Source organism: Dama dama, chromosome 5, assembly GCF_033118175.1.
Source record: "Dama dama isolate Ldn47 chromosome 5, ASM3311817v1, whole genome shotgun sequence".
NCBI classification, from domain to species: domain Eukaryota; kingdom Metazoa; phylum Chordata; class Mammalia; order Artiodactyla; family Cervidae; genus Dama; species Dama dama.
In genome coordinates, this window is record NC_083685.1 from 60278155 (window position 1) to 60302736 (window position 24582).

General features: G+C 39.7%; 1 protein-coding gene across 4 annotated transcripts in view; it reads right to left on the reverse strand.

The window, feature by feature from the left end:
- Nucleotides 1-24582, reverse strand: part of NR3C2 (nuclear receptor subfamily 3 group C member 2) — a 419668-nt gene that overhangs the window by 208313 nt on the left and 186773 nt on the right. For 3 of the 4 annotated variants that reach the window (XM_061142470.1, XM_061142471.1, XM_061142469.1), the window contains exon 3: nucleotides 7565-7716. In XM_061142470.1, coding sequence (XP_060998453.1) covers nucleotides 7565-7716 — 152 coding nt within the window. The remainder of the gene's footprint in view (nucleotides 1-7564; nucleotides 7717-24582) is intronic. The other variant, XM_061142472.1, reaches the window with a different exon arrangement.

Sequence of the window (24582 nt, forward strand, 5' to 3'; positions counted from 1 at the left end):
CTGAAAATTACTGTGCTTCTAATTTAGACTTCTCAAATTTGCTATGTGAAGTGCACCTTTGTTTACATTTAAAAAAATTTATTCACTTTTTAAATTTTTTGGCCACAGCACAGGGCATGTGGGATTTTAGTTCCCTAACCAGGGATCAAATCCATGCCCCCTTCATCGGAAGCTTGGCGTCTTAGCCACTGGACCACCAGGGAAGTCCTTCATGTAAAATTTTAAACAAGAAGAAGCTCTCTTTGGAATACCACTTTACTTTTGGTTTACATGTCCCTACTCAAAATCATTTTCAAATAAATCACTTCAACATAGTTTTGATTTCAGAGGAACAGTGACAGACACAAGGGGAACACTACACACACACACACACACACACACACACACACACACTTTGGTGATCAATGATCAACAAATGTGGCTTGAGCATCTGCTACACATGTGGCATTATTTCTGTCCAGGGTTGGCAAATCAAATTTCCTTGCTACCATGTTTGGTGTGGGCTTTGGACTGACTAAGATTCAAAAAGAATCAAGCTTAATGATAAATAAGCAGCAAACACTGGGATTCAAAGTTCCACAGATGCAATTATCTGAAGTTCAGCTCAGCTTGGAAGAACCAAAGTAACTAAAAATTTTCTGTGTACAACTTGGAGGACATTATTCACACATATGTAACACACACACACACACAATGCCCTAGATTTACATTCTCTAAAGTTCTAATATTGCCTTATTCTTTGTCTATTTCTTGGGCAAATGCATCTACTTTCACGGATGATGATTCTATAAACCTTTATTCTCCATCCTGCTCTACTCCCCAAGCTTCAGAATTGTAAATGCAACTTCCTGTTAGACACGTCTGAAGGTTTACTGACATTTCAAACTCATTGTCCTAAACAGAATCTCATTCCAACCCCCTTTATTTTGGCAGTGCTTATTTTCCTGAGCACCTATCAATTTTTCATATGCTACACAAATAACTCATTTATTATGTTTAATCTCTCCACTACCTCTCACTGGAATGTAAGCTCCACTGTGGCAAGGATCTTGGTCTATTTTGCTCACTTGATCTTCATCCAAGAAGCCCTTAGGTTTGTCTAGAATCCTGCTGCTAAGTTGCTTCAGTTGTGCCCGACTCTTTTGCTACCCCATGGACCATAGCCCGCCAGGCTCCTCTGTCCATGTAATTCTCCAGGCGAAAATACTGGAGTGGGTTGTCATGCCCTCCTCCAGGGGATCTTCCCAACCCAGGGATTGAACCTGAATCTTTTACATCTCTTGCATTGGCAGGTGGGTTCTTTACCACGAGCGCCACCTGGGAAGACCTTGTCTAGAATAGTGCCTGCCATTTAGTGAATACAGAATATATTGTTGAATGAATGATGTTTGCCTCCCATAAGCCCAAAGCTGCTCCCACTCCAGGTTCCCAATCTCAGCAGAGGGCAGAAGCAGTGAAGCCTGGGGAAACATCCCAAATCTTTGCTTCTTTACCTCCAATACAGACTCACCAGTGTTGCTTCCTGACAGCCTCGCAACGCTGTCCCCCCTTCTCTACCCCTAACACTGTTCTGGCTCTCGTCATCTCTCATGAAAATGACTTGAAAGAGCCACTGGAATTGACCCTCTTTAAATAAGCATACCTCCCTACAGCCAGATCTTACATGTGAACCTGCGCTCACCATTCTGCTGTGTGAAAAGACTGAGAGGTTGTTTTTTCCAGGAATAAATTCAGGCCCCTCCTTAGAGTCCAGGACCTGGGTCCCATCTACACCTTAGTCCCCCCTCCTATCTCCTTGCATCTCACACATTCACAGGGGTGACATGGAATTGCTTCTGGTGCCCTGTGCAGACAGCCTGTCCTTTCTCCCCCTCAACACTGCCAATCTCAATCCTTCAAGATTCAGTTTGGGGGTCAACTCTTTAAGAAGCTTCCCTGACCTTCCAGGTTGGCCTAAATGTCATGGCTCTCTGTGTTCCCATGGTAACCAACTGAAAGGATATTAAAAAAAAAAGTCTGGGCAAACATTTGCAATTAACACTAAAGCCTTGGCCTATATGGGAAAATCATCTAAAAAAGAGTGGATATGTGTGTATGTGTGACATTCACTTTGCTGTACATCTGAAACTAACGCAACACTGTAAATTGACTATATGCCAACAAAAATTAAAAACAAACAAAAACCCACTAAAGCCTTGAGCTTATGTCAGGAGGAAAGAAGTGCCTATAAAAATCCTAGATATGATCAACCGGGTGGGTATTTATTTAAGTGCTTAAGTAGCTAGAATCAGGTTACCTGGTTCCTAATTTCTGGTAAAAGGAAAAAAAGACTTAAAGTGTCTCATGAGAAAACTCTGAGTCAGAACAGTCCCTGGTTTGCGACCTCTGACTGAGCAGTTTCACAGGCGGCTCAATGGCTTCTGGTGTGCGTCAGATTCCTGTATGTGGCACCCGGAGGGCTGTATCACACCAGAGACATCTAATAAAGTGTGTGTTATTTCCTTAATTTTATAGTGCCAATTATAAGGCAACAGCTGTATTTAATTACTATGTAATACCATATTAATCTTGTGTGGAACTCAATTTAAGTGCTCTATTTTGCAGGATAATCTGTCAATCAATTGTCCAGCCCCCAAGACCTCCCATTTGCTCACACTGTCACTTGCTGGTCCTTTTGCTCAAGAGTACACAGCCTGATGGGCATAACTTGGGTCCATGATACAGTGAGACACACTTTCCTCTGGACCTGTTCAGTTTACCCGTTGAAGTTTAGAAAAGTGAAGAAAATTAACTACCAGTCAACCATTACAGGTCCTTAAAAACATTTTCACCCCAAAGGATATTGTCGATGATATGAAAGATTTCTCATCTATATGCTGTGAAGTACACAGGAAGGGGATGAGGAGATATGTTCAGATTTGTGTACCTTAAATACTGCAAAGCTGAGGACTCTGGAGATTAATCTGCAATTAGGTCTTTTAAAGCTGTGTCATTTCAGGAAATAGATTTATAAGTCTCTTAGCTTAAAGGGAAAGGTCTGAGTGTTGAAACAGGCATCGTATGATTTGACTGGCCATACCAAGATATGGACTCTCTAGCCTAACAGGTCTGCTTACAAAAATATAAACCCAGCTGACTTTACATAATAATGAGCTCTCTTCTTCTCTTACCACACTGTAACTCCTCAGTGATTTGTGGTGGCTGTGTCTTCCAGACACTACCTGTAGACTGAGCATCCAGAAACAAAATTAGGTTATAAAATAGCCTGCTGAATGTAGTCAGCTCTATTCATTGAGGGATCACAAAGTAAAATACACATGTGATGAAACCAATGGCAATTTACAGTTGGAAAGAGACAAAGATAGTAAAAACTCAGAGTAGAATTAGAACTTGCAGATGAGATGTCAAAAGGCCCGTGTAAATTCTTGGGCCAGTTTTACTGCTAATTTACTGATTTGCAGGGAGGAGAGGAATCATTTAACCTGGAATGCTCTTATGTCATATAGGCACATTCATGTGTACATTCAAACATTCTTTTAGCAGCTAATAAATATCTGCAGTGTTGCTAGGTTCCAGAGATAAGGTCCTTTCCTGTCCTAAAGACATCCAACAGGGACACTCAAAGTTCAGTTGGTATCTCTCAATATTTTCTCTACTGTGCAGCCCTCACAGGTGGCACTGACCCACTCAGCTCTGAAGGTTCGTTATGGGAGTGAATGTTGGTAGTTCAGTTCATGTTGGAAAATGTGGAAAAGTCCCTCGAGGGAAATTTGAAAGACCCTCCATTCCCCCACGCTTGACCCTTGGCCCCTACATTCTTTGAGAACTGCTAGTCTAGAAAGATCTTACAATTGCAAAGCCCAGTTCTATGGGCAAAATAAAGTACTATGGGAAAAATGAAGCTGCAATGAAGAAAAAATGCAGACCAAACCGTGCAACGTTATTGAATCATTTACATGGTCCCTGTGTACAGACATGGCCAAAGAATTTCAGCATTTTGCTTTTAAAGAAGAGTGAAGATCTAATAGTTTGATGCTACTTTATGATTTACAAAATCTGCAAAAAGATCTTGTTTTCATGTAATTTTTCAAAGCAATAAGTAGGGCAATACTACCTTTTCCTTGTGTATATAAAGAAACTGAGGCCCAGGTAAGCTAAATAATTTGCAATAATCTCGCATCTATTGAGTGGCAAATCTGCAAATTAAACCAAGTCTTTTGACCCTAAAACCAGTCTATTTTCTACCACTAGGGAGAACCCTGTTTAAAATATATGTGTGGGGGTGGGTAATCATGAGAGAGAGTGTGTGTGTGTGTGTGTGTGTGCGTGCACACGCGTGTGCGCACGCTTATTCTTTTTCTTTTGTCAAAGAGGAAAGGTCCTAACAAACATTCAAGGCAAATAAGCAATTCAAATTAAAAAATAAAAGGATACATTTCCATTGAAAGGTAAAGTAATATGGCTCTGAAGTGACATTATTGGCCAAAAAAAAAAGTATTCCAGTTGAGGCTTCTAAGTGTTTTTATATTCAATATTTATGAATAAAAGAAAAGCACATCTATACATCCCACTAGACAGAACACAAAGAACATAATTTACACTTAAATGATGTGCAGTTCCCCCATGCAGTCACCACTACACTATCAGACCAAGCTTCTGAGAGGCGTGTTCTAGGGCATGACGTCTTAATGAAGCCAACAAGCTCAAAACTCACTGTTGTGTTTCCCCCGTTCTCTCTCAAGTGGCCCTGATACTGTCAGTTCCTTTCGACTTTTAACAGACCCCCCTTCTCTCAGCTCCCTCTGCCCTCCAGTGCTTAGAACCCTGTTTTTGTATTCTAAGGAGGAGCTTAAGGTTAGAACCAGAAAATAACCTTAGTAACTATTCAACTGTAAAAGCACATATAATACTTGTATGTGTGTGTATGTGCCACAGAAAGCATGCCACACTGCTTCTCAATGTTCACCTCACTGCCATCATTGTCACCAAGCAGGCATAAAGCATGACACATAGAGTGGGGTTTTCACAAACTTGATAATTATGCAAAATGGAAACAACAGATCATGAGATTTAGAGTTAGGAGGCCTTTGGTTGGATCGAGCTTTGGAGTCATAAGACTCTAACACGGGTTAAAGTTTGATCCTATGATTCTGAACAGGTTAGTTGACTGGGTCTGATCCCAAATGTCTTCATCTGTAAAAAGATGAATAAAAATAACACTCATATACCACAGCTTTGTGAAATTAATGCCCTGAATTAGATAAAATATTTTAAAAATAATTTCTTATTAAACCAAAAAATTCTGATTCAAAGATGGTTTTATTTCTTTCACATAAGAGAGTAAGAGGGCAGGTTTCTTTCACATGATAAGAAAGCAAATACAAATCACAAAACAAAATCAAGTCATAACTCTCATGAAGTTTATATTTAAAATGTATAGCCTTGTTTCACACAAATGAGTGATAAATTTCTAATTCCCAAATAAACAGTAAATAAGCTATATTAATAAAAGTTTTAAAAGGCACTCATCAAAGTTCATTATCCATTATTACTGATTGGCATTCCAATGAAACAAAAGCGTATCTACGTTTAGCCTTTTCCATATTTATATGTCCCTCAGTTATAAAAGAATTCTTTCCTTAGCTACTTCTAGAGAAGCTACTTAAAACAACAATAACTAAGCAAAAACATCTAGAAAACCTTTTCGCAGAGAAGGGCAGGTTTTGTAAATACCCAAAACGTGGGCTGTGATATGAAAGCTGACCTATAGGTGGAGTAATACAGGGCACGCTCTCTAAACGTCCTTCTCTTACTGCTTTATTTTTACTTATCACCTTTGTTCACCCATTAGTGAGCCCAGGGGGGGAACCCTTATATTGGAAGGTATATAGTGGCAGTAGAAAGATGTCAGAGTCAAACCTTACTTATTTTTCTACTACTGAGTCAATCACAGAGTTAAGAAAGAAGAAGGTGGAGAGAAGGCAGTCTTAAAAAATTATACTGATTTCAGTTTTATACATACTTCTTTCCCCTGTTTTCTAGAAATCAGCCTTCTCGTAATAGACCCCATCTTTTTCTCCAGGAAATTCTCATCCCCACAGTTGGTCTAAGTGGCTCAGGAGCTCCAGCCAGAACCAGTCTATCGGGTCGCTGCCCTCCCCTGCCATGGTGACTGGTTTGGAGGGGGCCATGTGAGTCAAGTCAGACTATGGAGATTCAGTTGGGGGTTTTTATAACAACTCCTGGGAACTGCAAACCTCTTTTTAATGGAGGTCTGGTGGCTGTCTCATTACCATGAGAGAAAATACATGAAAACAGAGCCAAAGCAAAGTCAAGCGATGCAGAGAATGAGACTGCGTGTGAATGACCCGGATTAAGACCATGGCTTGCCCAAAGCCACGGCCATAAGAGTACTTTCCACTTATGTGGGCCAATGAATTTCTATTTGTTTTTAAACCAGTTTCTGTTGAATTTTCTGTCACCTGTAATGAAAGAGTGCACTCCTGAGAAATAGATACAGAACTCCTATTATCAATTCCATGCTGGGTTTGGGGAATATTAAATAATTAATTGTGTAAATAACATGAATCATGTGCTATCAATTAAATAATGCAGAATCAATCTTGGAAGCACAGAAATAACTGCTTGGTCAGCTTTTTTCATCTGAGAACTAAGACTATTTCCTGTGGTCATCAGCAAAATAAAGATGAAACATTCAAATCATTTATGCTTAAAAGTCTCTAAAGCACCAATTCATCTCTTGGAAAAATGTTCTAAGAAATCCACCTGCAGATATCTTAATGCTGAACTCTTTAGTGAGAATAAGTGTCGATAACACAATACTTCTCCTGACAGCAAAAAAATTCTACACTTTGACCAGTTTTAGTCATCAACATTAATGAAACCATCTGGCCTAAATATGATGTTAATTAATTGCTTGGAAGTGAGGCTGGAGTAAGGCAGAAACAAACCAAAAGACCATTTCCTTTTAGGAAGTATGATTACTTGGACAGAACAAAAGCTATCCTACGTATACTTTAATCTCAGTACAATTTTTCATTTAATATAGTGGATTGAAAACTTTCAATAAGAACAAAAGTAGGATTCAAATGGAGACCTGGAATCTCAAGCAGCTATTAAATGACATAATTCTGTTAGGAATACAACTTGAATTACACACATGATCCTGATATGTTTTAACTTGCCACAAACACATATATTTATATAGAAACACAGACAAGGCAATACTGTTTAAAAAACACCCTTTTAGATCATGCAAATTAAATTGTGGTGACATATAATTATTTTTCTAAGTCTCAGTGAAAAACAAACTGGTATAAATCAACAACCAAAAAACCAGTGTTTTTGACTGGTTGTTCCCAACCCACAATTTCAAAATTTGGCTATTAAATATTGTTCAGTGAAAAATCTCCAAGTGATTTTTAAGCAAGGCATTATTATTTTTCACTGACAGATTACATCTCAAAACATTTTTGGATTATTTCTCAATAATGCTATAGAGTAAACCATACACTAGGGGAAAATGTGTAAAAGGAACACCCACATGAACATTTACCTTCCACTGCTCTTTTGAAGAACACTTTGCAGCTGCCACAGGTTACTACCCCATAATGACATCCTGAAGCCTCATCCCCACACACCAAACATATTTTGGAAGGTCTTGAGGATCCAGTAGAAACACTTCGTAAAGTAGAGCTGGGGAAAGAAATCAAGATTTAAGTAACTACACTGCAATGGCACATTTGACATGCTGTATAGCTTAGCTCAATATCTGTCATTCAACTTGGCTCCATCAATAAATTCAATAAGGTCCCATATCACGTAGGAAATTAAGGCAAAACCTTCAAGAGAGTAGTAATGTATCACGAGTCCCCTATAGTAAAGCCTCTTGTCAGTACTAGGAAACCATAAACAATCTCATGTAAACTTTTTCTTCCTTTTCCTAATTTTGAGACTGAATACCAAAAAATATTATTTGCATTCTAGGTGAAATAGGGAGGAGAGAAATCTTGAGCCAAGTCATCATGAAAGTATTTTTGGCATCAAAGCGCTATTGCAATACTTCTCAACCCTCTTCACTTGGACTCAGATTGTATCTCAGTTATGCCAGGTGAAAAACTCTCCCCTCTCCAAAACAATGCACAAATTAAAATTAATTCTTGTCTCTATTGCCAGCAATTTCACCCTCCAAGCTCCTGCATTTTTTCCATGTTAACTTACCTAGGCATGTTCAATTCAGTTCATTGTGTTTACTCATTTAAAGAGACATGTGTGGGTGCTAAGTCGCTTCGGTTGTGCCCGATTCTTTACCACCCTATGGACTGTAGCCCCCCAGATTCCTCCATTCATGGGATTCTCCAGGCAAGAAAACTGGAGTGGTAGCCATGTACTCCTCCAGAGGATCTTCCTGACTCAGGGATCGAACCCACATCTCTTATGTCTCCTGCATTGGCAAGCGGGTTCTTTACCACTAGTGCCACCTGGGAAGGGACATAGTCAACACTAAAAATAAGCCACATATGTAACTATCTAAGGTGACTTTCATGGTTACAAACTGAAGGATTCAGTTCTGAGGCATAAATTTAACCCCTGAAGCAACAATATGCATGGAATACTTTTTAAGGAGACTCTTCCCAAGATATATTACATTTTTCTATCCTGGTTTATGGCACAATCTGAACAAAACAGTTTTAAATTCTAAGAAGGTCTCATGGTTCAGTGGCAGATGTGGACCAGGCAAATAATTTTTTTTTTCTTTCCTAGTCCACATGCATTTATTGAATACCTACCCACAGGTCGTGCGAAAGGTCCTGAGGAAATAAATGAACTGCCCAGTTCCTGTCATCAAAGCTGGTGGAGATGTGAAGTACTATGGTATGTGCTTAGGTGTGGGGTAATATGGCGGCACAGCTTTCCATTACCAGTCAGGGTGGGAATACACCAGTGAGGGGGCTTCCCCAAAGCCTTCTGAGTTTTGAAGGATGATTAGACCTTAGCCAGACAAAGGTGGGGCAGAGGAGGCAGAATGTGCAATGTGAGCTGAACGGCAAGAGAAATTTGAGCTGGACGTGCCGAGCAATGTTGGGTAGACTCGTTCCATGTCACTACCACCACCTTGCTATCCTAGCTTTTGTCTCTATGTTAAACAGCAGGAACGTGGAAAAAAAAAAACTCAAAGAAAACACATCAAAAGGATAAAATGGTAAGTTACCATGATGGTGTCTCTATTTTTCGAATTAGCTAAAATGTGATAATATTTCCTTGATGATTTCTTAAAAATGACTTTATATGTTTTAACTACCTTCTCATCAAAAACAGATGAAGGAGCAAACTGCCACTGCTCAAGCACGGTAACATGCCTGACTTTTTAGAAAATGACTTCTTAAATCAAGGGCTGGAATGATGTTCTCCAAAGTTGTTTCTCCTTCTGAGAAAAGTGCTCTTTATTATTTTTATTAGTGTCCTTTGACTTCTTTATGGCATTCAAAACATTCCATTTCAGCACCAATAACTTCTTTGGCATATTAGCCAGTAAAACTCAATTCATACTCTGTCTGACTTTCCTATGCTGCACAGGGAAGTACCAGGAGGCCACAAACAATTAGAATACAGCTTAAAAGCCATTACTAACATGTAAGTGCTTTTCCACAACTGCAAGCATACACGGGATTTGTATTGAACATTTTCGTGAACTTTGGTCTTGGTCCTTAAACTTAAAAGCCTCAAAGAGTGTCTTTGGCACTCTACTCTTCTCTCCAAACACATTTTTTTGGCAACTGCTATGGACTGAATTGTGTCCCTTGCCCACCCCAAATCCTTAAGTTGAAGTCCTGGCCCCTCGGGCATCAGAGGGCAATTTTTTTTAAAAAATTGAAGTACAGGTGGTTTACAATGCTGTGTTAATTTTTGCTGAACAACAAAGAGACTCCGTTACACACGTATATATATTCTTTTCCATTATGGTTTATCTCAGGATATTGAATACAGTTCCCTGTGTTATAAAGAGGGACCTTGTTGTGTTTCCATTCTACACGTGATATTGACATCTGCTAACCCCAAATTAGCAATTCATCCTTACCCTAGGCCCCTCGAGACCACAAGTCTATTCCCTATGTTTGTGAGTTGGTTTATGTTTGAATATAAGTGATATCACATGGTATTTGTCTTTCTCTTTCTGACTTACTTCATTTAGGATGATAATCCCTACTTGCATCCACGTTACCACAAATAGCATTAATTTGTTCTTTTTATGGCTGACTAGTATTCCATTGCATATATGTACCACATCTTCTCTAACCATTCATCTCTCAATTGGCATTCAGGTTGCTGTTTCCATGTCTTGGCTTTCATAAATAGTGCTGCTATGAGCATGAGGGTACAAAATATCTTTTGAATGACAGTTTTGTCTGGATATATGCCCAGGAGTGGGATTGCTATATTGCATGGTATTGCTATATTGCTATATTGCATGCACCTTATTTTTAGTTTTTCACCTAAAATTAAATCTTATTTGGATTTAGTGGAATCTTATTTGGGAATACAGCCATAGCAGATACAGTTAGTTGAGATTAGGTCCTTCTGGAAAAGGGTGGGCCCCTAATCCAGTCTGACTGATGTTCTTATTAGAAAGAGGACACTGGAACACAGACACACACAGGCAGGATGCTATGTGAAGATGAAGGGACTGATACTCTTACAAGCCAAGGAAGGCCAACAAACCACCAGAAGCTAGGAGAGAGGAATGAAACAGATTCTCCCCCACAGCCTTCAGAAGGAACCAACTCAGCCTACAGGTTAAGCATGGCCACGCCTACAGAACCATGAGAGGACACATTTCTCTTATTTCGGCTACCCGTTTATGGTGCTTTGTTACGCAGCCCTCGCAGACCGATTCAGCAACATGGACTCATCCCTGACTCTTTACCTCCTTCTGTCTCAATCTGTTAACTTCTCTTTACTTTACCCTCAGAAAGCATATATATTTGGATCACTTCCGACAGTTCCTCTGGGACCACTCTAGTCCATGCCACCCACACCTCTTCCCGGGATGTGCAGAAGCCTCCTCACTGACCTTCCCGTCTGTCCTTGTCCCCTTCCTTCCCCTGTAGCCAGAAGGACTCTTATTTATTTCTTTGCTCAAAACCATCCAAGGGCTTTCCCTTACACTCAGAGGAAAAGTCAGGGTCAACCTGTGACCACAGGGCCCCGGTATGGTTCCTATAACTTTACTAACCTTTCTCACATGCCTGCTGTCCTTCAGGAACACCGGTCTCCTTGCCAGACCTCAGACACACTGGGCATGCACCCACCTCAGGGCCTTTGCACGTGCTATCCTCTGTTCACCTAGATATGTATGTCCCCTGCTTCTTCAGGGTTTCATCCAAATGTTATTTCCTCAATCAGTCCTTCCCTGACCTCTCTACTGAAAACGCTCGTTCTTCTGAACCCCCTTCCTCTTCTGCTTTATTTTCTCCCTAGGACATGTCACCACTGAACATATTGTCTATTTTCCTTCTTTAGTCTGTTTATTTTCCTCTTTAGTTTGCTTCATTCACACAAGAAGGTAAATTCAACAGGGGCCTGGATTTGTGTCTGTGGTTCTCTGCCACTGTGTTCCTAGGGCATGGCACAGTCCTTGGTACATATAAGGCTACTGCTTAACACTTGGGATAAACGAGTGATCTCAGATGACTGGCCTTTTCACAACCATCATCAGTTTTGAACTCCTATTGCACTCCTTACATACAAGAATGTGCTTGGTTTTTAACTCTCTCTCTCTCTCTCTCTCTCTCTCTCTCTCGAGAAAAGTATGTAGTGGAACTGAATTAAGAGAAGTCAAAGAGAAGCATCAAAAAGATGCATTGTGAAATCCCAATTAAAACAATAATTTGGTCAATGACAGAGTTAAAGCAAGCCTGGGTTATTGTTCCTTCTTGTTTGCTGACATCTCTCAATTAGAAGAGAGCCTCCACATACCTCTCGGCAGCGCTCTGCCTCTTCGGCGTCTGTAACGGTCTACTGAGCTCATTCTCTGTTTCTGAGGCTCTTTTCCCACTGTCTTGATCACCAACGTAGATTTTCTTCAGTGTTCTACCTTTGGTCATCGTTTTCTCATTTCTACAGTTTATCTCAATGATCTCATCCACTTATCCCAGCTAAGACAGCTCTCCTAATGAATGATTCCTGAATCTTCACATCCAACTCCAACCTCTCCTCGATGTTCCAATTTTATGTGTTCACTTCCTTTACAAAACTGCCCTGCCTCGGTCTTCTTCTGGCTTCAGGAAGGATCCTGCCATCTGCTAGGCACCCAGGTTGAAACATCCACTATCACATCTACTCAGTTACCAAGCCCTGCTGGTCCAGCCTTGACCCACTTCCATCACTTCCCCTCACCCTGTTGGGAAGCCTGCTTCGGACCCTCATCACTTCCTCAGGGTTCTCCCTTAACCCCAGCCTCCCTTCCAATTCACTCTACAGTGGCTGACGAATGCCACTTCCTGTTACAGAGCTCTGATTCTATCACTTTCTGGTTTAGAAATATTCCATCATCCCTGTGCCCACTACCACCACACATGATAATGTTTGTGTGCCTCTGCCTTCTCCTGCAGGGCCTCTCATGCCTGCTCCCACCACACTGCAATCTCCCCACTCATGGGCTTGGGCTCCACCATCTGTATACCCACCCTCACTCCAACTCCTGGAAAACCCGTCCATCCTTCAAGGGTCCATGATGTACTCCCGGCAGGACACAGCTCTCTCTGTTCTCAAGATCTGCTTTTGCATTTTGCTAATGCCCCTGCCTCAGCAGTCATCACTTCTGCCCTGACACTCTCGACTGGAGCACTCATCTTAAACCCTCGAGGGCAAAGACCTTGTCCTCTGCCTCTCTGCGCTCTATGCTGCCATTAGTGTCATGCTGGGACTATTTATTGAATGAATGAAATCACACTCTTAATCTCATCACGGCAGAACATAAATTTCCAAAAGGAGATTTTTACAGCAGGTAAATTAATGAGGCCAAGGTTATAGGTTCAATTCCCCTCTGGTTCATTTAGCTTTGCCCAGAGCAGGGAAAAAGGCATCCAGGGAGACAGACTATCCTCAAAAGCTCAGCAAGGCATCCCACAACCAAGTGCATTGTTAACACAGAAGACAGGCCATAATGGGTGGATGGGTCAGGAAAACTCCCGTCTCCACTGACATCCTATCATGTGATATCGCTGAAACTGAAAGATGGGACATGGTTGGGAGGGTATCCATCCAGTTTTAGGAAATGCATTACCACGTTTTCTAAGTGGGGACAGAGAGGAGAGGAAGAGCAAGAGAGGGAAGCAGGTCTTGAACTTCTCTTAGATGTTGAGTTTTATCAGAACACAAAGCTCAGTGAGTGACTCTGAATGTCAGAATTCCTTTATAGTATGCACAAGACATTAACGTCTTATTACAGCTGAACATCTTCATTGGATGTGAGTCCCACACATGCAGGGGTAAAGGCAGGAACAGAGACTTTGCAAGAAAGCCTCCTATTCCCAGTTTAGCTTAGCCACTAACTGTTAAAACCTTAACAAAGCCACCTTTCCTCTTTGGGCTATAATTCTCACCATAAAAAACACTGAATAGGTGATCTCTAAGATCCTTTTTAAGATATCCTTTTAAGATAAAGATGAGTACAAAAGATAAATGAAACAGCCTGTCATAATGAAGTTCTATCCAAAAAATGGACTTCAAGTTCAAATTATAGACAGTGTCCTATACACAGCCATTCTTTGATCTGGTTCAGCAGAAAAACATCTACATGTAAAAACTTACTCTTTCTAGAGTAGCTAATCCTATGGCACTTAAAATCTTACTTGGAGCTATATGAGTGCTGTGCTGATTTTGCTTGAAATTTCTGCATACTTGTATGTACTCAAATGGTACTCCACCTGCTAAAAACCATTTTAATATTAAAGAGTTGGGAAAAATTTCCCAACCTGGTCATTTTTGGTCTGGGTAATCAAAGAAATATTGTTCTCAGAAAGAATTTTATAATCAGACAAAGGTAGTTCATAGGACTTAACACATACGTTAAAATACTATTAAAGCAGAAATGAGTGAGCATTGTAAAGACACTTGTAAAGACAAGTGTCTCTCTTTGGAAAATACAAGTAAGATGCAAGTATTTTCAGTACCAAATAGAATAGTTCTAATGATTCAGTGAAGAGTTGAAGAGGTTAATCAAAGGTTCATGCTGATTTTTGCGACAACTGGAAGGGGCTATACCAACCCATCATTAAAAACACTTACTGAGCTAACTTTCTTCCCAAAATGGCTGGATGCTTAAGGAGAAGCAATAAGAAGCTGTGCAAGAAAAAGGAACTTCTACTGATCAAAATATAACTGGAGAATCTGGCTGTGAATGCATAATGCACCATGTTATGTTGTCCCAGGAATCACCATATTGCTTCCCTATCTTCATAACAATTACCTAACAATACTGCAGTGATTGGTCAGCTATTCAGTGACCTGAATGCTTCACACAACAAGAATACTTTGTCTCATTTCTTAAGCCCACTCAGTAAGAATTAAGTAAACCTGTCTTTTGTACTTTCATTTAATCAGATAGATGCTTCTACCAACATCCCGAGCTGCTGAAAAGTTTCTTTCCATGTGCAATCAATTCAAGCATTCATTCAGCAATCTAGAGCAAAGTGAGAATTCGGAGGCATATATAAATAATACTTCATGAAACATCCTTCTATTGCTGGTGTCTAAATTGCTCATTAATTGAGCTGTTCATTGAAAGCCTGATATTGATATGCCCCGCCTTTTTTAGGCACTTGGATGAATGAGAAAATTCCTATTCTCACGGAGTTTTTAACCACAGGAGGAGAAAAAGACAATACAGAAATAGGGAAATAAATTCAGATAGTGCTAAGTGCTTTGAGGAAAATGACAGAGATCAAGATTGGAAGGGGCACTGGAGGGTTAGGATTCTTTAGAAAGGCAGCCTGTGAAGGCTGCTTTGGGGAGACTGAGAGGACACAGTAGCCGGCTGTGCAAAAGTGCCAATGAAGGGGAGAGAAAGTGTAAAGTCCCAGAGGAAGGGATGAGCATGACATGGTCCAGAGATGGAATGGTGGCTGCAAGGAGGCAGGGAGATGGGAGGAGGCAGGAGGTGGGGCCCAAGGAGACAGAGAGGGACCACACGGGTCTCCAGGGCTGTGATGATGACTCAGGGTGCTATTTCCAGGGCCATCACGAGGGATGTGAATATTGAGATGTTTTAAGCAGAAGGGTAACATGACCTGGGTGACATTTAACAATCAGACTTTGGCTGCTGCCTGGAGAGTGGACTGCAGGAGTGGGTGATGTTGGAAGTGGGGAGACCAGCCACAGTGACTCCGGCAATTATCCAGGCAGGAGATGATAACAGCTTGGATTCAGCTTAAAGGAGTGAAGACAGTGAGAAATGGCTTTTTCATTCTTTAAGGAGATAGTACTAACCAGACTTGCAGAAAAATTGTATGGTGGTGCTATGTATATTTACATAGTGGAGCGAGGAGCAGTTTCGTGCGAGGAGCAGTTTTGTTTTGGATCTGACAGTAGTAAACCAGCATCAGTATGTCATGTTCCTATTTCTGTAAATAATACAAAAGCAATAATATCAAATGGTAATCTACCATAGAAAAACCTGGGAGCAAACGTATCAGGTTACTTAACCATTCTGGGCCAGTTCTGTCATTGGATAAACAGTGATAACAAATTGTACCTTATAGGGTTTATAGATTAAATTACTCAAAATAAACATATATATACATATGTGTGTATACACATATATTGTTTTAGGAATCCAATTTTTATTGTAAAAACATACAAAGTATTTTTGTCAAAGTATTTTCTTTTCTATCATGGTTTTTATTACAGGATAATGAATATAGTTCTTTGTGCTACACATGAGGACCTTGTTGTTTAGTTTATATATACTAGTTTGTATCTGCTAATCCCCAAATTCCAATTTATCTTTCCCTTACCTCCTTTTCTCCTGGTAATTATACATTTGTTTTATAGGTCTATGAGTCCATTTCTGTTTCATAAATCAGTTCATTTGTGTCATATTTTAGAGTCCACATATACATGCTATATACATACAAATATACAAATATATACAAATACCGAATGATGGTATTTGTTTTGCTCTGACTTACTTCATTTAGTATAATAATCTCTAGCTCTATCTATGTTGCTGCAAATGGCATTATTTCACTCTTTTTTATGGCTAAATTAATAAATATACTCAAGAGCACTTATAACATTGTCACACATTTAGTGGTATTTAAATTCCAGCCATTATGAATCGGTATTATAGAGACATTATTACTTTGCCAACAAAGGTCCATCTAGTCAAAGGTATGCTTTTTCCAGTAGTCATGTATGGACATGATAGTTGAAATATAAAGAAAGCTGAGAGCTGAGGAATTGATGCTTTTGAACTGTGGTGTTGGAGAAGACTCTTGAGAGTCCCTTGGACTGCAAGGAGATCCAACCAGTCCATCCTAAAGGAAATCAGTTCTGAATATTCATTGGAAAGAGTGATGCTGAAGCTGAAACTCCAATACTTTGACCACCTGATGCGAAGAACTGACTCACTGGATAAGACCCTGATGCTGGGAAAGATTGAAGGCAGGAGGAGAAGGGCACGACACAGGATGAGATGGTTGGATGGCATCACCGACTCGATGGACATGAGTTTGAGCAAGCTCTGGGAGTTAGTGATGGACAGGGAAGCCTGGCATTCTGCAGTCCATGGGGTCGCAAACAGGCGGACATGACTGAATGACTGAACTGAACTGATTATTGTTAGATCTACAACTCTTAACAGCTGACTGGCATAGTAACAAACTATAGATAATTCTACTTTTCTATACAATATTTTTCTGTACTGCTGTAAATTTATACAAGCATGTATAACATTGGGTAGCAGCAGGAAAAAAAGGTTTTTAAAAATACAGATTAAGAGAATGGTACAACAATAACCATATTGATTATTTACTGTATAGGCAGTGTCCTGTGTGAATACAGACTCAAGAATTAATTTTTAAAATTCTGGTTCCTCTCTTTCTGTACATGTAACTGGGAACAGCCCCATAAGGTCATTAGGATAAATAATTATTGAGATTCAAACATATACTTTTATATAAAGAAAAATAAATTTAAGAATCTGGAGAACACTCAGTATACAAAAAATACATTTCAAAAACAAATCAACTCTTAATAACTAGTTTCCTAAAATCCTTATTTTCATCCACACACAAATAAGGCAAAAAAGTCCTTTTTTGCTATTTCCTTTTGTTTTAATAAACATATATCTTGAGTCACAATTTTTAACCTGAGGTATCTCATTGTAGTTTTCCCATTATTCAGGAGGAATATTTGGGAGTGACTGTTGTGGTCTATTTTCTTTAATGGTATTATTTTTGACAACAAGATCATTAATGTCTCAGGAAATGATTCATCACTAGAAAAGGTTCCTTCTCTTAAGATGCAATTCATAGTGTAGCATAGACAGGAATTAAATAATGGGTACACATCTTCCAATCTCAGATACATGAATAAAATCTACAGACACAGTTACCATACAGCGACCTGACACGGAAACTTCAAGATTATGAAAAGTTTGGAAAATAAAATGTAAAGCACAACAATGGCTGACCAGTCTTTTCCAATTTACTTTTGTTTGTTTTCACAACAGTTTACACCATTAGTAATATTCATTATAGTGGCTCTGTTTAATAAGGTAAGTATTTTCTACATACTAAATTTCATTTAAATGAATGCAATTTTCCCTTAAAAGATTTAAAGTAATAATCAACAGAGGGTAGCTTCAGCACAGCAGGCAAGTATTTTGGTAGAGATCTAAAAAGAAGAAAAAGGCAAGAATATTTTGGACCACAGGAAGCTTAAGCCCATCCTAATATGTGCAAAATTTCATTTTAAAGATAAGAATCTATTCTAGAAGGGCATTCAAGTGACTTTTTATCCTTCAACTATGGCTAAACAAATTCACATTTGATCAAAATATGCAAAGTCTATTTTTTGGAAAATAGGGGAAACATTTAAATCTAGCTGAAAATGTATTTTCTAACAAAACAAATGATCAAGTGTAATTACTGGCTGCTGTACAATTAATGAATAATTTTATTCAAATTATTTTTTTAATAAACAAAAACTACGTGAAAGAACTTCTGAGAACACAAAGATACAAATGGCTTTTATTTTCAATGAATTTACACTCTAGGTAAGACCTGGAGACTGGTAAATATTAAGGTCACTGTGTAGTAGCAGTCTCCATAGCTTAAAAAGGGCTTCCGTGATAGCTCAGTTGGTAAAGAATCTACTCGCAGTGCAGGAGACTCTGGTTTGATCTGTGGTTTGGGAAGATCCCCTGGAGAAGGGAAAGGCTACCCACCCCAGTATTCTCGGGTTTCCCTTGTGGCTCAGCTGGTAATGAATCTGCCTGCAGTGTGGGAGACCTGGGTTTGACCCCTGGATTGGGAAGATCCCCTGGAGAAGGGAAAGGCTACCCACTCCAGTATTCTGGCCTAGAGAATTTCGTGGACTGTCCATGGGGTAGCAAAGAGGCAGACGTGACTGAGTGGCTTTCACTTTTCATGGCTTGAAAAGAAATCATAATCCATAGAGAGTCCAATAACTTGCGGCTGGGTTGAAGGAAATCTTCATGAAGAAACTGGGCAAGGTGATAATGAGCCAGGCCAAGAAAAAAGTCCAGACAAAGACAAATGCACTGGAATCCAGAACTCAATGAGTTATACCCTGACAAGTGTGGAGAAAGGCCCAAATCATGAGTCTCTAAGACCAGATTCAGTAGCTAGAGATGATTCTAGGACCATGAATTGAAACATTGGTAGACAACTAAAAAGGAGACATGGAAAATAAAGAGAGAAGGGTACAAAGATCTACCACGTTGACAGACACAAATTGACTGATGACAACTTTAATATGTACAATACAGACAATGGCAGCAAAAAGGTCTGATAAATTGGAAGAAAACTAAGGACAACTGAACAGAGGAAGAAGGAAAAACATGTTGAAGAACAGAAAAGTTGGGACATGCTAAAGAGGTAGTGACTCTTTGAGATCAGGAACTCTAGATTTTATTCATGGAACAATGAATGAAGTCACCCAGGCCAAAGGTGAAACGAGGAGAAAAGAAGGTCACAGATGGAAATCTACAGAAAACATATTCCTGGTTTGGCAGAGAAAGAATTTGCTAATAAAGCTGAGGAAGGAAGACCAAAGAGGCAGGAAGGCAGAGGATGTAGAGTCTTGGAATCAAAAGGAGGAGATCAAGAATGGCGGACCAACAGTGTTTGATGCCATCAAGGGAACAAGACTAAAGGTGGACCGCTGGGATGTGGTCACCATTGACCCTAGCAATGGTGGTTTTTCCTGCATATGTAAGATACATATATAAGTCTTATGAAAGAGAATCTTCATCTTCTCTGCTAAGAAGTTTCCACATTTAGGGAAATTGCTTTTTTCATAAAAGTACTACCTTGCAACTTGAGCACATAAAAAGTCTCTAAAGATCTAACACCAAATCATCTCCAGAAACACTTATTGAGCATATATATGCCAATCAGTGGTTGCTAATATAATGACCAAATATATGTCCTAAAAAAATGCCTCTACATTTTATTTTGCCTCTGTAATCACTGGCATGTGTGTTTATTTACATTATAAGTTAGTAAATGTATTTAGAATCCCCATAGAAGGAATCATGAGCTAATCACACAATCTGTGGGTCAGTACTTTATAAAGTAGGTTTGAAGGAGATTACCTCCAAATGCTTGCTTGAGTGTATAAAGTTATTATTTTAAGAAGATTATCACAAAATGCTTGACTGTTTTTAATTACAGACTTTGCTTTTGAAACATACTATAAACAGAAACAGACTCACAGACTTACAAAACAAACGTATGGTTACCAAAGGGGAGGGATAACTTGAGTGAGTGAGTGAGTGAAGTCGCTCAGTCGTGTCCAACTCTTTGTGACCCCATGGACTGTAACCTACCAGGCTCCTCCGTCCATGCTGTACTGTATATAAAAACAGATAACTAACAGGGACCTTCTGCACAGCACAGGGAACTCTACTCAGTATTCTGTAACAATCTATATGGGAAAAGAATCTGAAAGAGAATGAATATATATACACACACAACTGGACACCTGGAACTGATGTCACACTGTAATGCAACCACCCTCCAATATAAAATAAAACTTAAATGGAAAAAGTAAATAAATGTAAACACTGTGAAACAACAAACATACTCTAAGTATTAGACCTGACTTAAGTTTTGTCCCTGAATTAACTATCCTGACGCTTAGATGCTATTCCCGTGGCCTGAGATGCTGAGCTCTGATGGGCCCTGGGCCGAGCTATGGGTCCTGGGCCTGAGCTATTTAGAAATTATGGAGTTCAGGATGTTGTCTGTTTATCACATTTGCAAGAAGCTGATGAAAAAACACGCTTCATGGTGGCCTTTCTCAGCAACATCGTGGCCTTTCTGAGCTCCTTTCTATAAATTTAAGTAATGAGTCCAAACTCCAGCTGCTTTTTCTCTGAGTTGCCTTCAATTCTAGAAATAATCGTTTTCATCACTACTGGCATTGCTCTCTGATTTGCCAACTTGATTCAGCTACGACCGCTGCGATGTGAGACTCATAGGTAAGTTCACAGAGGTTTTGCAAATGGCACCTTGTATGCTACCTGCCTCATACTCAGGATTCTCACATGGGATAAAGAGGCAGCCTTCATTATTTCAACAATTTACATGTGACAGATTTAGAGAAGCTCATTGCAAAATCTATAAATTAATGACAATGTTCTAGCACTTTTCCTGATAGGGCACCATGCCATATTTACTTCAAATCTACTCAATATCTGATTTTGAGCAGAGTTATCACTCTTGAAATATTAAAAATAGCATCCTTTTTACATTTAATTTTATATTTTTAAAAATTTTTATTTTATTTTGATTTACAATGTTGTGTTAGTTTCAGGTGTAGAGCAAGGTAACTGATTCAGATATACATATTCATACAACCATTCTTCTTCAGACTCTTTTCCCATATAGGTTATTATAGAATATTGAGTAGAGTTCCCTGTGCTATACAGTAGGTCCTTTTGTGATTATCTATTTTATATATAATAATGTAGGTGACGCCACCCTTATGGAAGAAAGTGAAGAAGAATTAAAGGGCCTCTTGATGAAAGTGAAAGAGGACAGTGAAAAAGTTGTCTTAAAGCTCAACATTCAGAAAACTAAGATCATGGCATCTGGTCCCATCACTTCATGGGAAATAGATGGGGAAACAGTGGAAACAGTGGCTGACTTTATTTTTCTGGGCTCCAAAATCACTGCAGATGGTGACTGCAGCCATGAAATTAAAAGACACTTACTTCTTGGAAGGAAAGTTATGACCAACCTAGACAGCATTTTAAAAAGCAGAGACATTACTTTGCCAATAAAAGTCCGTCTAGTCAAGGCTATGGTTTTTCCAGTAGTCATGTATGGATGTGAGAGTTGGACTATAAAGAAAGCTGAGCGCTGAAGAATTGATGCTTTTGAACTGTGGTGTTGGAGAAGACTCTTGAGAGTCCCTTGGACTGCAAGGAGATCCAACCAGTCCATCCTAAAGGAGATCAGTCCTGGGTGTTCATTGGAAGGACTGATGTTGAAGCTGAAACTCCAATACTTTGGCCACCTGATGTGAAGAACTGACTCATTGGAAAAGACCCTGATGCTGGGAAAGACTGAGGGCAGGAGGAGAAGGGGACGACAGAGGATGAGATGGTTGGATGGCATCACCGATTCAATGGACATGAGTTTCGGTGGACTCCAGGAGTTGGTGATGGACAGGGAGGCCTGGCGTGCTGTGGTTCATGGGGTCGCAAAGAGGTGGACACGACTGAGAGACTGAACTGAACTGAATGTGTACATATTAATCAACTTCTCCTAATTCATCCCTCCCACCCACCTTTCCCCTTTGGTAATCATGAGTTTGAAAACAGCATCTTAGTACAACATCAAACGTCTGAAGAAATGCTTATATTAACTGAATCAAATAAATTCATTCCTTACCATCTGAGTTTCTGAATAATCAATGAGGTATCATCATTTGAGAGTTAGAGGAAAAAATGAAAAATAAATCCCAAATAATAAGCTTATTTTTTTAGGGTTAATTCTATAATTATGAAATGACATCACTGCATTCAGATAAGCTTAATACCTGAAATGATCTTTCAATAAAGGTATAAGGAACCTATCAGGAAAAAAAAAGAAAAACTCTCCCATTCATACCTTAGCTTTTAACAGGTAAAAAAAAGATGTCCCTTTCCAAAACACTAATGAATTTTTCCAGTTACGAGGATTTTCCTCATGGGAGCCTACAGTCTAATCTCACAAAAAAAGAGCCACTCTGTCCTCATTCTGCTTGAAGGTAGGGTGACTAGGGGCTGCTCCTGTCTGCAGACAGCACCACAAAGAGAGTTTTGGTCAGAGCTGCAAAATGCAGATCAGGGAAGTGACCGGCCTCACTGATAAGCTCCGAAAAGAAGGCACATGTGCACTCACACCTAAAGAGGAACACACACGTACCCTGAACATGCAAGAACCTTCTGCTGTGCAGGTATTCTTCATTAGGAATGTGCTTGGAAGAAAATGACAGAGGCTTTAAGTAGGAGCCAGCATAGGGCACTAGTCAGTAGACTTAATGACTGAGTCTGCAAAGAAATTCAGAGGCGCCCTGTCGACCCTGCCCCCATAGCCTTCAGGACGCAGGGATCAATGCTATACTGTTCCATCAAAAGTCGCCTATGCTCTCCTTGAAGTTCCCCACAGAGCTCCCTTTCAAATTTCTCCCACTCAAGCACAGTTTGCAGGATTAAGCCATATGAAACTGCTTCACTCCTATGTTTTTGACCTGCAAATCAGGCATTTCTTATAGTTCCATTTAACCCATTTCTGCCACAGGCTCTAATAATAAAACTAGGGTCTATCACAGTACAGCATTTCCAAATCAATAAAATGATCATCTACTCCTTTGTGGGCAACCGCATTCTATTAAGCATGGTGGACTCAGGTCACTCAAGTATTGAAGTGAACTTTAATATTACTTATTCCAATTGCTTATTGCTTATTCCACACTCAGACCACTGAGTTTCCTTCCATTATCATATTATCCAGCATTCTTGGCTATTATTTTAAAAATTTGTTGTGTCATACTTTGTTCATTTTTTTCTGATCAATTTCATCACTTTTACTTTTTTTCAGGTGAAATGCTAGTTTAAAAAAGTTAATAAATAAAACTGCATGCTCATTTCCTGACCTAACAAGAACAGAACAATGACAGAATCCTGTGTACTTTCTTTGGGGATTTATTATTCTTAGGGTTTGATGTTTGGGGCTGCCTCCCTCCAAAAACACGTGATGCCCAAGGCTTCAGAAAGGCTGCCTTTTGGCTAGCAAAATTAATATGCACCCATGTGCTGATTCAGTTGCTCCATGAGGTACATAAAAATACAAAGGTACATAAAAATGCATGATTTATTTCATGAGCAATCATTTTGTTCAGGTATTTTGTAACCTACTTTAATCCTAAGGAAAAAAATAAAGGAAAAAATATCTACCAAACACTCTGCTTCTTCTTCCTTTCCTTTCCGCCTCAGTTTTCTGTCTCACTTCCTTCTGCCTAACCCCACTATCGTACATACTTTGGCTTTGAGAAAAAAGCTACCACCATCATCAGAGGCGTGAGTATATTTGGTCTTCATAGAACAGATGCTAGCCCTTCCCTGGGGGCTCAGCGGTAAAGAATCCGCCTGCCAGTGCAGGAGACGTGGGTTCAATCCCTGGGTTGGGGAAATCCCCTGGAGAAGGGAATGGCTACCGACTCCAGTATTCTTGTCTGGAGAATCCCAAGGACAGAGGAGTCTGGTGGGTTACAGTCCACAGGGTCACAAAAGTGTCAGGCATGACTTAGCAACTAAACAACAACAGTGCAAACACTTCAATTTACATTGAAAGGGCCTTTTAGATATTTGCCAGGAGTGGACCCACCTTTTCTTCTAGCCACCTCGCTTATACTTCCTTCCTCATTCCTCCACCTCTGTCTCCAAGCCTAGAGGTCATGTGCTGTGAACAATAAGTAGGTGCTGAGCAACTGATCGGTCCCTCCTTTCATTTACTTGACACCACTGCTAAGCACCTAGCATATGCCAGCATTGTTCTAAGTTCTTGACCAGTTATCAAAATCCACTAAAATCCCCACAATTTGAAGTCATATTCTTGGACAGAAATGAGGGTGGTGTGGTCAGGGGAGTGGACAAGTCTCTACTGCAAAGTAGAGGAATACTGACATATGTATTAACTTCTGAGTCCATGTGAAATTATTTTCCTCACTCTTAGAAAATATATCAAGCTTGCTTGAAAGGGTGCTTCCTCAAACGCAAGAAAAATCAAAATGAAAAGTCTAGGTTCAGTTAACTCAGTGTAA